The following is a 13,871-nucleotide window of genomic DNA, read 5'->3' as shown; positions in this document are numbered from 1 at the left end:
TAAATAACTGTAGCTTGTATAAACTCTGTACTATGTCCCTTCAAAAGATTTATCATATATCAAATGGAATGTGTAAACGAATGCCAAAATATAAACGAGTTCCTACAGAAACGACTTGTAAAGACTTTCTGACAAGAGAGGAATATTATGGGTAATGAAGTCATTCCATACAATTCATTGTCTTGTAGGGTGAGCACAAAATCCAGTCTACAGTGTCATCATCCACCATGTCAAGATTTTACTCTGTCTCATCTAGGACCAGATAATGGATTGCTGGTAAAGCATATGAACAAGACACAAGATCTGTTGGTAGGCGAGTTTTCCTGCTAAATGGAGCATCTAGAAAAGTAACACATACCCACTATAAATACAGGGTGGGGAATAGACAATTGATATGTTTCCTTACATATATTTGCATATACACACAGACAATTTGATAGATATAATCACTGAAGTCATGAAACTACATACAGTTTCTCTGCAGAGAGGAATCTGTCCATGAACAAATCAGGCAAAACAATAAAGGCAGATTAACTGTCGATACTGCATTTTTTCTTTAGAAAAGCAGAAGACAACATATACCCCTTCGAACTCTGTGAAGCGGGTTTTGGAGATGCTTAATTTTTAATTCTTTCTCTCTGGTAAATCACTGGGCTATTTCTTTTATTTCTTTTACTGAACTCTCTTATTTCTTGTCTTCCTTCTTATCTCCTCCAAACTAAGCTCTCCTTCCCATTCCTTTAGCTCACAATCTGAGGGTATTCTGAAACCTTCTTTTCCTTTGCATCCCACATCCAAAACAGTATGCCAGTACCTAAAATTATGCTGTTCTTGGATATGCACTGCCTACCAGCAGCCATCCTTAGGACTTGTATTTTTGTCACATTTGAACAGCACATTTCATTTCTCACACTGCATTTAATTTTTTCTTATTTGATCTATAGAGAGTACAAATGAAGAAAATACAGTCTAAAAAGATGCAAACCACAGAAGAATGGCTAAGAAACTACAGTTTAGAATCCTTGCAATTAACATTACAGCATCTGATAAATGAAGGCAATATTGTTTTGTAAGTGCAACACTGCCCTTTCTTTAGTCAGTCCTAATTTGTGTGCATCTCTGATGCTAATTATGCATAGTGTTCCAGGAATTCAAGAAATGATGTTGAAGAGATAGAGTTTACAGAAGAGACTGTTACTGATTTTGAGTCCAGACTTTCTGAGTACGTATCCATCTTGTTTATGATTTTGATGTGTAACTGATTCTGTATCCCCATCCCCCATGATTAGAGGTACTGCCTTAAATCTTAATTTGTTGTCTCTGGGAACTTCAGAGTATCTCAGTATTAAATCCTGTCTGCTGAGATTTAAGGTAGGTGATAATTACTTGTCACTACAGCTGAGGTTTTTTAATTTTTTAAATGAAGATGCCTGCCAACCAGGTTTTGAACTGAAGCAGTTAGTTCATTTTAGAAAGGCAGCTAGTGAATAGTTGAGTTTTCACAGGTAATACTGCATATTTGCACGTTATGTTTACTGTAACTTGGGTTAGTTTCAAGTCATGGATCTAGTCATGATATGTGGAAGTTAAAAGTTTTCTAAGTGAATTTTAAATTTATAAGATCAAGGAAACTTAAATTGGGGAAAACATTCAATGAATAGGTTCAATAAGCTGTAGAGTAATCATAATTTTTTTGCTGGTCCTCACAATACTTGTTAGGCTGTTCCTAGGAGTGCCACTACTTCAGCATACCTCACTGTGTCAGTCATGAAGATTCAGAATCTTCAGAAGGTCCACCTTCAGTACGTGGTCCCTGCGCCATCTAAGCAAACTGTCTGCAAATCTGGTTTAGAAAAGAAGTAGCTTTTGTGTTTTGAAAAAGCAAAAAGGTTTTCCCCCTTCGAAATGTTGATTTAAACTTTCTGTTCACCAAGTTGTAAAAACTATGCACATGGTATCAAAAATAAGTTGGTTGAAGTAAAACAATTTTAGAGGACAGCAAGCACTTTGTTTTACCTCAGGTTATACCTATTTTGAAAGGAAATTGTTGAAAGCTGTGCTGCAGTTAGTCTGGCACTTCAGTGAGCGTGCTGCCTTTCAATCACAAGGTTATATTTCATGAGTGTCTTAAGCAATAGTGTAGTTTGTATTAAATCCATCTCCTGAAAATAACCTGTGTGTGATGAACTAAACTCAGTTTTGCCTGAACTTCTGTTGTTCGCACATACACATGGTGAATACCCCTCTCTTATCTCTGAACAGAATAAGCCAGCAACTGATGAGAAAACATTTCAGTGATCCAGTTTTTCAGACAGCTACGTACCTAATCAGTCAAACAGCTTTAGGGGAAGAAGTATTTAAATGGTTAGCCCTGCAACCACCAGTTGTATGAGAACACTGAAAACAGTATTTTTAAAAGGTGATTTTGCATCTGTGAGAAAAAGGATGTGATGAATTCAATGGTTGAATGTTACATTGATACACAATGCAAGAGAATGCCTTAGCTAAATGTGTGCTATGCCTTTTGTCAGAGTGATTGAACTGTATCAGCACCAAGTTCAGTGGCTGTTGCAGGACAGCAGAAAGGTAACTTTAACTTCGCGGTATATTTTTAGAATGGAACTGTATATGGCATTGAAGAATAAATTAACTTTTGAATACTAGTGAAAAGTGGCTTCTAGAAAGCTTATGTATTTTCATTATTTACTGTGAGTTACACATCATGTGCAGTGATACTTATCTTTATAATTGATTATTTTTCTTGATCTTTCTTTGGTATGTAGTTTTCTGCTTTCTAGATCTGGTCTTTTTCTTTCCCTTAGCAATCTTAATCATCAGGACCTCTCAGCGTGATTTAAACAGGAGCAGACAATGATGAACTTAACCTCTGACTGGCGTGGAGCTGTCTTGTAGTCCATTGTGCCCTCTCTTGCACAGCTGGTTAATCACTTATTGTGCCTAGCAGTGCCAATGCTCAGGAATGAGAAAGGGACATAGCTGCCTCTCAAAGGGGATAGAGAAAGCAGCAGCATTTCAAAATCTACCTTCCACAAAGTTGCTTGATTTAACCTGAAGGAGATGCTGTAGACAAAGTTATTTTTTATCCTCTCAAATAATAAATAGGTTGTCTTGGGAAGGAAGGAATATGATTCACTGGTAAGGATAAACTGGGAAATAGTAGTCCTCTCTTTTTTTTTTTTTTTTTTTTCCTTGGCTTTGTCACTGTGTCATCTTTATGCTAAAAAGCTTAAAGTGAAAATAAATACTTAATATTTTATTTTAAAATGGTGTTGTACAGGATAAACAGTAATATTTTTAAACTTTAGATAAGCTTTGTATTTACAATGACTTTTCTCTTTTAAGGTATTTGGCCTTATAAAAGGAACCAAAGTTGGACTTGTGGCTGATGTGTCTCATATGAGTTCCAGACCTAGACTGCTGGATTTTCAGAAGGATCTTTTGGTAAGTAATAATAAAGCAGACTTTGGCAATTATAACGTACTAATCAAGCTTTTGTATAACTACAAGCCAGGAACTAAATAGAAGAATATCTGCTTAAATTCATAATATACACTACAATAGAAGTTTTCTTTTGTAGAAAAGTATGTTTTAAATGTCTTTGAAAGTGTAGTCTTTGTTAATGTCTAGATCCAAACAAACTCCAGTATGTACTATAATAATAATACTTTCCTTATTAATATTTGGAAGTTTCTCAATTCTTGTACCAGCGTTCTGTATGGAATAAACTTGCCTAACAGAAACAGCTGTAAGAGCTAGAACCAAGTTGTACATAGAGCTATTTATAGTAAATATAGTTTCCTTATGCCTTTATGTTTTGTCACAACAAGGCACACTTCACAACTTCAGTCTGAACCTCGGTGAGTTAATCACTTCCTGAAGTCCCAAAAGAAACTTGTCCTTTATTGTGCTCTTTAATTTTATACTTTTTTAAATTTTAAATTTTAATTTTAAACTTTTTTAGTAAGGAAGGAAGATACAATGTAGCTGTTTTACAATCTAACTTTGAAACTTTGTACAATTTCATTTCCTGCATTCAGAAATTATTTAAAATCAATTTATATTATCTGCAGTTTTCATTTGTGTGTTTTATTTAAAACTCCTTCAAGAAAACTCAATTTCCACATAGTCTGGTTTGCTTAGCCTTAACACCTGAACTGTTGTTTAGCCCTGTCCATGAATATGTATTAAACATTTTTTAGTAATTGCTTGGTGGGTGAATATGTCAATTCTAGATCAGTATATTGTTTCATGTGCTCGTCAACTGAAGAGAAAAAATGATACCAGTACAACAAATATTCCCTGCCTCCTGCCCCATTAACAAATTGTCTGGATTACCATAGATTTGCAGGTTTTGTCTCTGTACTCCTTACCAAATATTTGAATTTGTATGACTTTTTTTTGGAAGCTTTTCTCTGTGGTAGCTGAAAATATTACTGTCAACTATTTTTAGGAAATTACTATTTCTATTCTTTTACATAATAACCCTACTAGAAGCACCATGGATAGTAATGCATTAATAATTTTTTATTTATTAGTGCTTAATAGATGAACAGCTATGTTATAAGAAGCAATTGTACTGCCTCTCATTCAGTACAGAAATTTCACCTCTGTGGGAGAGTCCAAAAAACATCAATGTTCATGTGTAAGTAAGTTCACTTTTCTGAAAAATAAAGATATTTCAAAGAAGGTCCCCATTTAATTAGAGCAGTCTCTTGTAGATAATAAATAGTGTTTTTCATCTTATGACTGTGGTGATTTGTAAGAGGGGAAAAAACCCAATTAATTTTAAGTGCAGTTAGTGATTTCAAGCTGGTTGTTCATGCATAAAATATCTTAGCAGCTCTGGTGGTTTGTAGTAATCTTCATGATCTATCTTATTTAGCACCTGCATGTTAAGTGTACATATTCCTTTCCCTCCCCCTAGGCTACACGAAGCAAGACAGTGGATACAACAGCTGGAGCCTGGTCGAGGCTGCAATTTGCTGAAAGCCTTAAAACATGTCCTTACGATGAAAGAACTGAACTCTCTGGTTCTTATTGTAGGAAGCTGGTAAATTCATTACCCGTCCTAACAACCAGCTTTAACTTGGATACAGAATTGGTACAAGAGTTTGAACTTGATACAAAAATGAATGGAAACTTTAAAATCCAGGTTGTATGTGGTTTTTAGTTCATGCCACTGAATTCCTTTATTTCTTCCCTTTTTTACTATTTATAAATCTTCTCTTTTCTGATAGGAAGTTACATTTTTCCTTTGCAGATCAGTTATCACAGTAATCCATTGAGACTCTGCTAGCTCTAATGTTACATCAATAAAAATCCTTCAGCATCATTAAGGATGTCACTGAAAGGGTCCACACCTTTGGGAAGAGTAGATGATGAGCTAGATTTTGCTGTAAAATAGCATTAAGCATTCAAAGATAGTCTTCTGTCTGTCATCTTGGTGCTGATGGAAAACTTAAAATGTCTGATTAAATAAATGAAACGAGGCTGAGATTAGATAAATTATGGACAAATTCTGCAGTTTTACTGTCATCGATTGAAAACTTGCAGTACTGGAGTCAGGATTACAAGAAAAAGACTACAGTAAGGATTCTGGGAGTGTTACAGTACTCCTAATTTATTCATTGTGTTTATTTTAAATGTGTAAAAAAGGGATGGTGTAAGCTTGGCAAGCTTGATATTTAAGGTGATTGAGATTACATTTCAGCTAATTTACTGAACACACAGTGTTCAGTTAAAAGGTTCCAAGTTTTGCTTAGGTCTGCTTTGAACAGAAAGCTAAAGTTTTTAGTATGTGCAAGTGAAAACTTCCTTAATTTCTGTCCCTGGCAGAAGTGTGGCTGGAAGGAAAGGTTTTTACTAGCCATGAAGAAGCATCAAAACTCAGGGAATGAAAGCTGTGTGGGTCGCTAAGTTCTAAACACAAAGCAAAGTTTTACTTTCTTTGGTGCCTTTGGAAGACAATGGACTTCCTTACATACAGTTGAAGATCTGAGTTGAAAACTTTTCTATCATGGTTTGTCACGGGGCAAAACCACGATTCCTGATTTGTAGCTTCCAAGGCTAGCAAGGAATTTAGAGCATTTCATCAACAAGCTGTTGTGAACTGGAATAGAATCTTAGTGCTTTTATTATCATGCAGGTTTTCAGGACAGAACCAAACCCCAGTAGTGGTACCTCAGTAATTGTTGAAGGAGGGAGAGGAGGTGAAGTTATGCTAAATAACTGGATTACGTTCCCATGATTTGTTATTTCTTTCCCACTTAGTTTTCTTCCCTGTCTTCTTCAGTATGGCTTTTTTCCCCCATTTGATTACTGCCATTGTTAATAGCTTTTCCCCCCTTATTTATTTATTTATTTATTTATTTATTTATACCAGCCCTGATCAGTCTTTGGAAATATTGTCTGACTATGCTCAGCAGTGTATGCTGGGCAGAAAACTACAGATTCATGCTGTTACATATGATTGCAGCAATCCTGCTTCTCTTGTAAGTAATTGTGTTAATACTTACTTCCTTAAGTGTCCTGACATTTGTTTCCTATTCAGCTGCAATGTCTTCTCTCATAAACTCGGGGGGAAGCTAACCTACTCATTAAAAAGTTCTTGATCTAGAGTTGTATTTTCTCTAGAGCACATTTACACACATGAAAAAATTTGTTTGGAGCATTCATCTTGGTTCATACCAAAGCCAGAAGTGGCAACCAAGTGGTGTTGACAGGCTTGGCAGCTGAAGGGAAGCACTTATTTCCAGATAATCATCTTCTGTGTTTACAGAGAAAACTTTGGGGCTAAGAGCTCTTTTGCAGGTGAAAGCAGAAAAATAGGGGACTTCAGGTAGGCAATATTGCAGTAAGGACAAGTGGGTAGGGAGAGGGATCATAGGAGAAAGGCAAGGACTTGGGAGTGGGATCATACAAGTATGGCAGTGTCTGGGATAGGAATATTTTTGTACGGAATAACATCAGTGCAAGACCTAGCAGCCCTGCTCAAATTACAGTGTTGATCACGAGCAATGGTTTGGATGTTAGCAGTGACTGCCTGAAGTAAGAGGAGGACAGAAGGTTAACCAGTTACTTTTTATTAGCTTCTGCTTAGAAACTTGTTTTTAGGTGTTGATTGCTTGTTTAAGCTTTTCCCTAAGGCATGTAGTGACTTAAGTGGCAGGGAGGACTCGTTTGAAATCCTGGTTTGAAGAGAAGATTGGATGCAATAAGGATATTGCAGTTGTGGGGAGAAGGATTGCAGTGGTAGATGGTAGGAGAGAAGGAGATGGGAGAGGTGAAAAAAGCAGCAAAGGATTTAAGAGGTAATTGTGGGCAGGGGAAGGATAGCCTAATATTTATACTTGTAGCCTTTGGTGATATGCCTTTGATGTAACTAGCACAAACCTGCCTTCAAAGGAAGAGAAAGTGATTGGCATTTTAACAAAAGGTGAATTAACTTAACCCTTATTGTCCATTTTGTAAATTTCTTTACTGAGTTAGTTTTTCAGCTATATTAAAATAAGACTGGTAAGAACAATGGAACATAATTACTTTGACTTTCTCACCAAAGATACCTCAAAGATTCTTTCTCTATCTCTAATTGAGAATTGAATACCAGCAACCCATGTTATCAAAAGAGACTAAAGTATCTATTTTTCAAAGTAACTATTTTACTATCAAATCAAAGTAACTATTTTTCTTCCTATTTATATATGTAGGCAGTTCTAAAGAACCTTGCAGAAGCTGTAAGAGGCCGTTATCATTGCTACTCTTCAAAGGGAGAGGTAGGTGACAGCTAGAAAGGCGTAGCATTTTTCTCTCTTTTTGATGATCCTTCACTTTGAGAAGGTAAACTAATTATCATCTGACTAGAAGTTTATAGCGAGACCTGGTGCTGAAAGTCTCTGTCATAGAAGTCCTGAGGATGTGGTCAATAAACCTGTGGTTAGTTCTTTCTGCAACTGAAAATGCTTTCCTAAAAGTGCAATAAATTTTGCAGATATTGTTCACTGACTTAAAGCTGATGAATAGGATGAAAGCAGTGGCTTATTGTAGACCGATTTAAAATAATAAAATAATAAATAAATAGTGTATTGCTTATAAAATGATGAATAACTTATATGCAGTGCATTAGATACATTTACACTCAATTCTGCTATGCCAGGCAGTCTTGTATAGATGTATGCACATCAAAGTAAGAAAGCTGTGTTTGGTTGGTATTTGAATAGTAGTTAACTTATTTTTCCCCCTTTGTTTTTATACGTACAGAATTTTGATAGCAGTGATGTTCATCTGCTACTTCAGGAATCCCAGAAGGCTAAGGACCTACTCAAGAGCATCAAACAGACTTTTCAAAGAAGAATTGGTGGCTCACTTATTAGTAGAATAGCAGATGTATGCATCTTTTTATTTTCATATGTACTTTGAGGTATCAAGGTAGAAGTTTTTAGTGTTCACAATATGAAAAAAAATTATATGATTAATCCAGTATTTTGATAAGTGGGCTTTGAATATTATGTATTGGCCATCCATTGTAAGAGCAAATTAAGGCCACAACCAGTAAAGGGGATATTTTGCTAGATATTCTCCAAAATGCAGCAAGTTTTATAAACCAACTAAAATGCGCCAAAAAGAACATTGTACCATGATCATAATGGAAATCGAAGAGAATTGCTAGCCTAACTGCATGCATGATCATTTAAATGAAGTTCCAACAGTCCTTTAAATTGATAAAAAGATACTTACTCCTACCTGAATAAAGTGGACTCTTAAATCAGTTGCAAAATCATAAGGGCTTGTCTAGATCCATTGCTAGTGTTGAAGTCAGGAAGCTACAGTCTGTCTGTTACACATCTGTCCCTGTGTTGGTCCTATCTTATCATGAGGATTTGGCACTATTTGTTCTGTAACCATTGTCTTGGTAATGTTTCTATTTTTGTGCCGTATTTGACCAACATACCAGAGGTTCTTACCTTGTTTGTCTTTTCTCCAATAAAATAACTTCCAAGTGCTCTTGATGAAATATGGATAAGGAAGAAAAAGAATCTCCTGAAAAGAATTTTTATGGAGTGTTTGGATAATTTCTAGTTCTGCTTTGATCTGGTAGAGATTATTTACTCATGTATGTCTTTCACCTTGTGCACATAGTCTTAAGTGCAAATGTGCATCTCTCTTTTGCCTTATTCTCATATCTATACTTTCTAGGGGCCTGGAAGTTTAGAAAGTGGCTGAATTCATCTACGGTTGCTAAACTTAAATGCTAAAAATTTGTCAGCACTGTTTTACAAATCTGTGAGGAATTTTTTTCTTAGCAAAATAGTCTGTTCTCTGTCACAACTACTGTAGGCAGCTGTGTGAGGTGGACAAGTCTGATCTGAAAGAGGGACTGAAAGCTTCTATTGGGTATCCTTGCGTATCTGGTCATCTGACCTGAGACATTCCAGACAGGAGGCAAACTGGTCATTTGTGAATAATATTTCTAATTCTGTTTCCCCTCATCCTCCCTATTCTGTACATACAGAATTCTTTCATCTCTCTTCCAACCTCATAATTACTAAGAACCATGTAGACTACATATGGAGCAGAAGTCATCCTGAAAGGACTTAGAAGGTCCTATATCACCAAATAAAACCATGTCATTTCAGTAACTTACTAGTCAAACCTCTATGAAAACCATTTCTACAAACTTCTGACCATTCATAAAACAAAGGTCTCTTACCCCTTTTTGAAATAAAGGAATTCTAGTGCCCCATCAGAGTTTTTGTTGACTTGTTTCCATTGGTGTGAATGAAGGTAGAATGTGGTTCATTTGACTCTGTGCAGGTTGAAAATGGAGCAGTCGAGATTTGATCTGTGTGTATCAAAGATCCTTTTCCTACATGCTTTTCTTAGAGAAATGATTGTTTTCATGCCAGTATGTATAACCATGATGTTTTAATTTCCCTGCGGGATTTTGCATTGTGGCAAGCACAGTGAAGTTAATGGAACATTGTCCCCCAAAAGCTATTTTTAGGAGGACCAATGACAGCTATTTTCAAAGTATTTTGCTGTTGAAATCCCAGCACTTCGGTGAACATAAGTAAAATTAATATTCCATGCTGGATGTTTTGGATTGAGGGTAAAAAAATTATGCTAAAACTTGCAAGAGTTTTTCTTAAAATCTGTTTTAGGTTTCCACAGAATTTGCAAATGCAGCACCTTCCAACTTCTTACTAAAGCCTCCAAAGCACGAAGGACCATTAGTTATTCAAACACCATGCATCCTGGCCAAAACCTCAACAGACTGGTTAAAGACAAATGGATTGAAAGGTAGCACAGAAAGAAAAGTTTAACAGGCATGAAACATGAATTCAAGACAGAGCATGTGTTTTATTTAATTTCTTTGTTCCTTGCTGTAGCTAAAAAGTTAAACCTTTATCAAGTTTTGGCTCCCAATGCTTTCTCTCCCGTGGAAGAATTTGTACCTATTCTTAAAAAAACAGTATCATCAACTCTACATGAAGTAAGTGATGGGGACCCTTTCTTTTTCTTGTTTTTGGTTTTTTCCTATTGCTACATTTTTCTAATTAAAATCAGTAAGTTATAAGTTAGTGAAATTCTACAGGCTTTAACTGAAATTTGAGTCATAGATTCAAATCAGATATTATGCCATTCTTAAGAATGATTCAGGAAGGAATTCCATGTTAGTGTAGCTTATATAGACTTCTGTAAACACATAACTGTATTATTTATCCTTCTAGAAAGTGATGATGCAGTTTGAATGGTATGATGGAACTGTGAAAAATATCCACGTTGACCTGCCAGTATTATACAACTATCAGGTGAGTCATCTATAGTGATGTGGCCTTGTCAGGCTAGATTACCATCTAATTATTCCACATTGGTTGTCCTGTTATATAAGTACAGCAGGGATTCATATGGAGACAGCTGTCCGTGTAAGTCTGCAGTGATCTGGTCAGACTTGGGACCCAGATTCTTATGGTAGTGAGGAAGGAGGCTAAGTAAGAGAAAGAGTCCCTCAGTGCTGCTCAAAAACATAGCAGTGTGCATTTTGCGATCTATGTAAGAATGTATTTACGTTATTTTACCCGTGTATGTGTGAATCCTTTACCTTGTACATTGAAGGGATACAACACAATAGAGTACTCCTGCTTGCTTTAACAGAACTGTCCCATTTCATCTTGGTTTAACCATTAAAAAAAAAAAAAGTATTTTATTTTATCTCTTTGAAAGTCAAACAAGTTTTATGAAGAAGAATGTCTAATTGTTACTGGCTAGACCAGGAAAGACTCAAGGCATAGCAGGAACATTCTAGGAAGTAGTGTAGGAGTGAGCTTGGATGATTGTTGCATGACTTGAAAGATGTTGTGTGATATGAAAGTGTGTGCAAAGGCACATAACATAGCAGCAAACCAGAGCATCTTCCTGTCATAGCACCCTGGTCCCTTAGATGTGTAGGAAAGAGAGTCAAGGCAAGGGATTATTTTGAAATAGAAGTTTGATCTTAAACTATCAAATAATCAGAAGACTGGTTGAGTAAGGGATTAAAAAAATACACTGTGACATGAGTAGGTGAGCTTCTCTCAACTCCATGGATGGATGGATGGATGGAGATGGGGAGAATGGTGAATTAAGGGGAATGATGAAAAAAGACACAGTATTCCAGATCAGTGATGTTGATTTCTGCATGTGGGGAAGATGGCAGAAGCATATGAAAGTCTGTGTTATGAAGAAAGCCACAGGAATAAAATCAGGTTGCCTTGATCAGGATCTTGCATTAGTCTGTATTCTGTGTTTGGATAATGTGTACATACATGTGAGGTTTTTTCTCCTGTGTAGTTTGGGGTGGATCCTAGAGCATCCAGCACCCACTCTCCTTCTGTTTGAAATCCTGCTATAATACCTTAAGGCCCGTAACGTAGTACAGTCCATATGGAGAGTCCAGTAGGATTTGGAGATATAGTTTATATTCTGAATTCAGCATCTGATTTGTACTTTCAGAGACATCACATTAGCCTTTTCATTGTGAATCCTTCACCCTTTCCACATGGGAAGTAGCTCATAGTCACCATTGTAAAATGATGAGATCCAAATCTAGTAAGTTCTACATGATTGCCAAATGGTAATACTCTGCAGATGGTCACATCAGAAGTAATTCACTCTGAAGTTACTCTTTTACCAAGAATAGTATTTTAGCCTTGACAGTGTTCCTACAACACTCTTGCTGTGCATTTAGACAGAATATATTTTTGCTAATGTGAATGTAAAGGACAAATTATTTCAATGTGTTTTCAGCATAACCAACCTTTTTTAAGAGTCAGAAAGCAGACATTATTTCTGCTTACTTTATAGAAGGTTGTTATGCTTTTGCTTTACTCTAAAGTGTCAGCAGAAGCTGAGTATTTTTATTTCATGTTTTAGGATGTGCTCAACTGTTCTTTATACTTAATGTGAATTCTGAAAATTGTGCCAGCATACCACATTTTCCACAAACCACATTTTCCTAAATTATTCTAGTTTATCCCCTTCATCTACAGCTTGCATGGAGGTTTTGGGTTTTTTTTCTCTCTTCTTCCGAAGTGAGTGTGGTCTGAGGAAACTACACTCTTCAGGCTTAGCTGGGCACATGTGGACAGTGGTTTTGCAGCTTTATGTGCAAGGTGAAATACTGTGGAGGGATTTGAGTCCTGGGAAAAACAAGAGGATTGTGTCATTGTGCAACATGGTATGATGAGCAGAGGCACCCAGTGCTTTCAGATCTAGAGCTCCACATTCTACACTAGGGGCAAGACAAGAACTATTCTCATCCTGGGGCAAAGAGTAGACAAGAACTGTTCTCATCCTAGGGCAAAAAGTAGCAATCACAAAATGGAACCTTTTAAGCCTTGCTTGCTATTAGTTAGCAGGAGGTTAGTGGGAAACTATTTTTATGAAAGGCTTCAAGATGGTTGAGCACACCCTGTTATGTAGGCTCAGAAAGCTGGCTAAAGTTCAGGAAAAAAGTAGGTTTGTCCAATGATACCGACTGCCCCATTTAGTCTGAGAAATCTGTGTAATATTTATAAAATGCCTACTCCATGCCTTCCAGTCTGTAACCCTGTGTATAAAGGCTGTTTCTCAATAGTTTTTCAGGCCTTTAGGAATCCTAGTAATTTGCATAGCAAGCAATGTGGAGTTTGCCTTGGAAGATTAAAGGGGTCAGTGAAAATTATTTAGTAAGACTAAAAGTAGAAAAAACACCCAGTTAGGTACTCTTGGCCCATCCTTGAGACAGAGAGGGAGATGTTGGTGATAAATACGGCAGACGGAAAGTAGGCCAGGTAACTGTTTCTTTTGTGTGGCATGTGTGGTGCTCTCTAAATTGTAATCGAGTGGCAGAACAAGGTAATATCTCAGTGTCTGAGTCTCTGGTAATGTAAGTGATTTTTTCATTAGGTAACTTTTTAGCAAGTAAATGATCTTTCAACTATGCAGGTGGCATTGGCCTTGGTGTCTGTCTAAAGGGAAGCTTTAAAAGAGAGCTTACAAACAATGTTGTAGATGGTGTCACTGGTGAATTCAATAAGAACAGTAAAATCCCTTATAGATAACAGATTTATTGTTAAGTATTGATTGCATTGTCTCAAGTCAGAGCAGCTTTTTATTCCAAGACATGTTCATTTGTGTTAAGCACAGCTGGAATTGTGTCAAGCACAACAGGATGGCCATTCAGTTTGAAGAAAAGATCCGTGTCTAAGACAACACTCTATCTTTCCTTCTGTCTCCCATGAGCTACACTGCACACTGCTCTCTGCCATCCCTTACATTCACCTTAAGTTTTTGAACTGGCTGCACAAACTGATTATCCTACTTTGCATTTGCCC

The 13,871-nt window shown here is 36.5% G+C and overlaps 1 protein-coding gene across 1 annotated transcript in view; it reads left to right on the top strand.

The window, feature by feature from the left end:
* Nucleotides 1-13,871, top strand: part of VWA3A (von Willebrand factor A domain containing 3A) — a 35,019-nt gene that overhangs the window by 119 nt on the left and 21,029 nt on the right. The window contains exons 2-14 of the mRNA XM_072878386.1: nt 189-309; nt 945-1,069; nt 1,148-1,222; nt 2,532-2,586; nt 3,364-3,462; nt 4,557-4,663; nt 4,946-5,071; nt 6,404-6,512; nt 7,728-7,793; nt 8,278-8,403; nt 10,179-10,317; nt 10,407-10,510; nt 10,749-10,829. Of these exons, the coding sequence (XP_072734487.1) occupies nt 189-309; nt 945-1,069; nt 1,148-1,222; nt 2,532-2,586; nt 3,364-3,462; nt 4,557-4,663; nt 4,946-5,071; nt 6,404-6,512; nt 7,728-7,793; nt 8,278-8,403; nt 10,179-10,317; nt 10,407-10,510; nt 10,749-10,829 (1,333 nt within the window). The remainder of the gene's footprint in view (nt 1-188; nt 310-944; nt 1,070-1,147; nt 1,223-2,531; nt 2,587-3,363; nt 3,463-4,556; nt 4,664-4,945; nt 5,072-6,403; nt 6,513-7,727; nt 7,794-8,277; nt 8,404-10,178; nt 10,318-10,406; nt 10,511-10,748; nt 10,830-13,871) is intronic.

This window comes from Ciconia boyciana, chromosome 13 (genome assembly GCF_034638445.1).
Source record: "Ciconia boyciana chromosome 13, ASM3463844v1, whole genome shotgun sequence".
Lineage (NCBI taxonomy): Eukaryota > Metazoa > Chordata > Aves > Ciconiiformes > Ciconiidae > Ciconia > Ciconia boyciana.
Note: the sequence above shows the minus strand (reverse complement) of the source record. Positions and strands in the feature narration are given on the sequence as shown.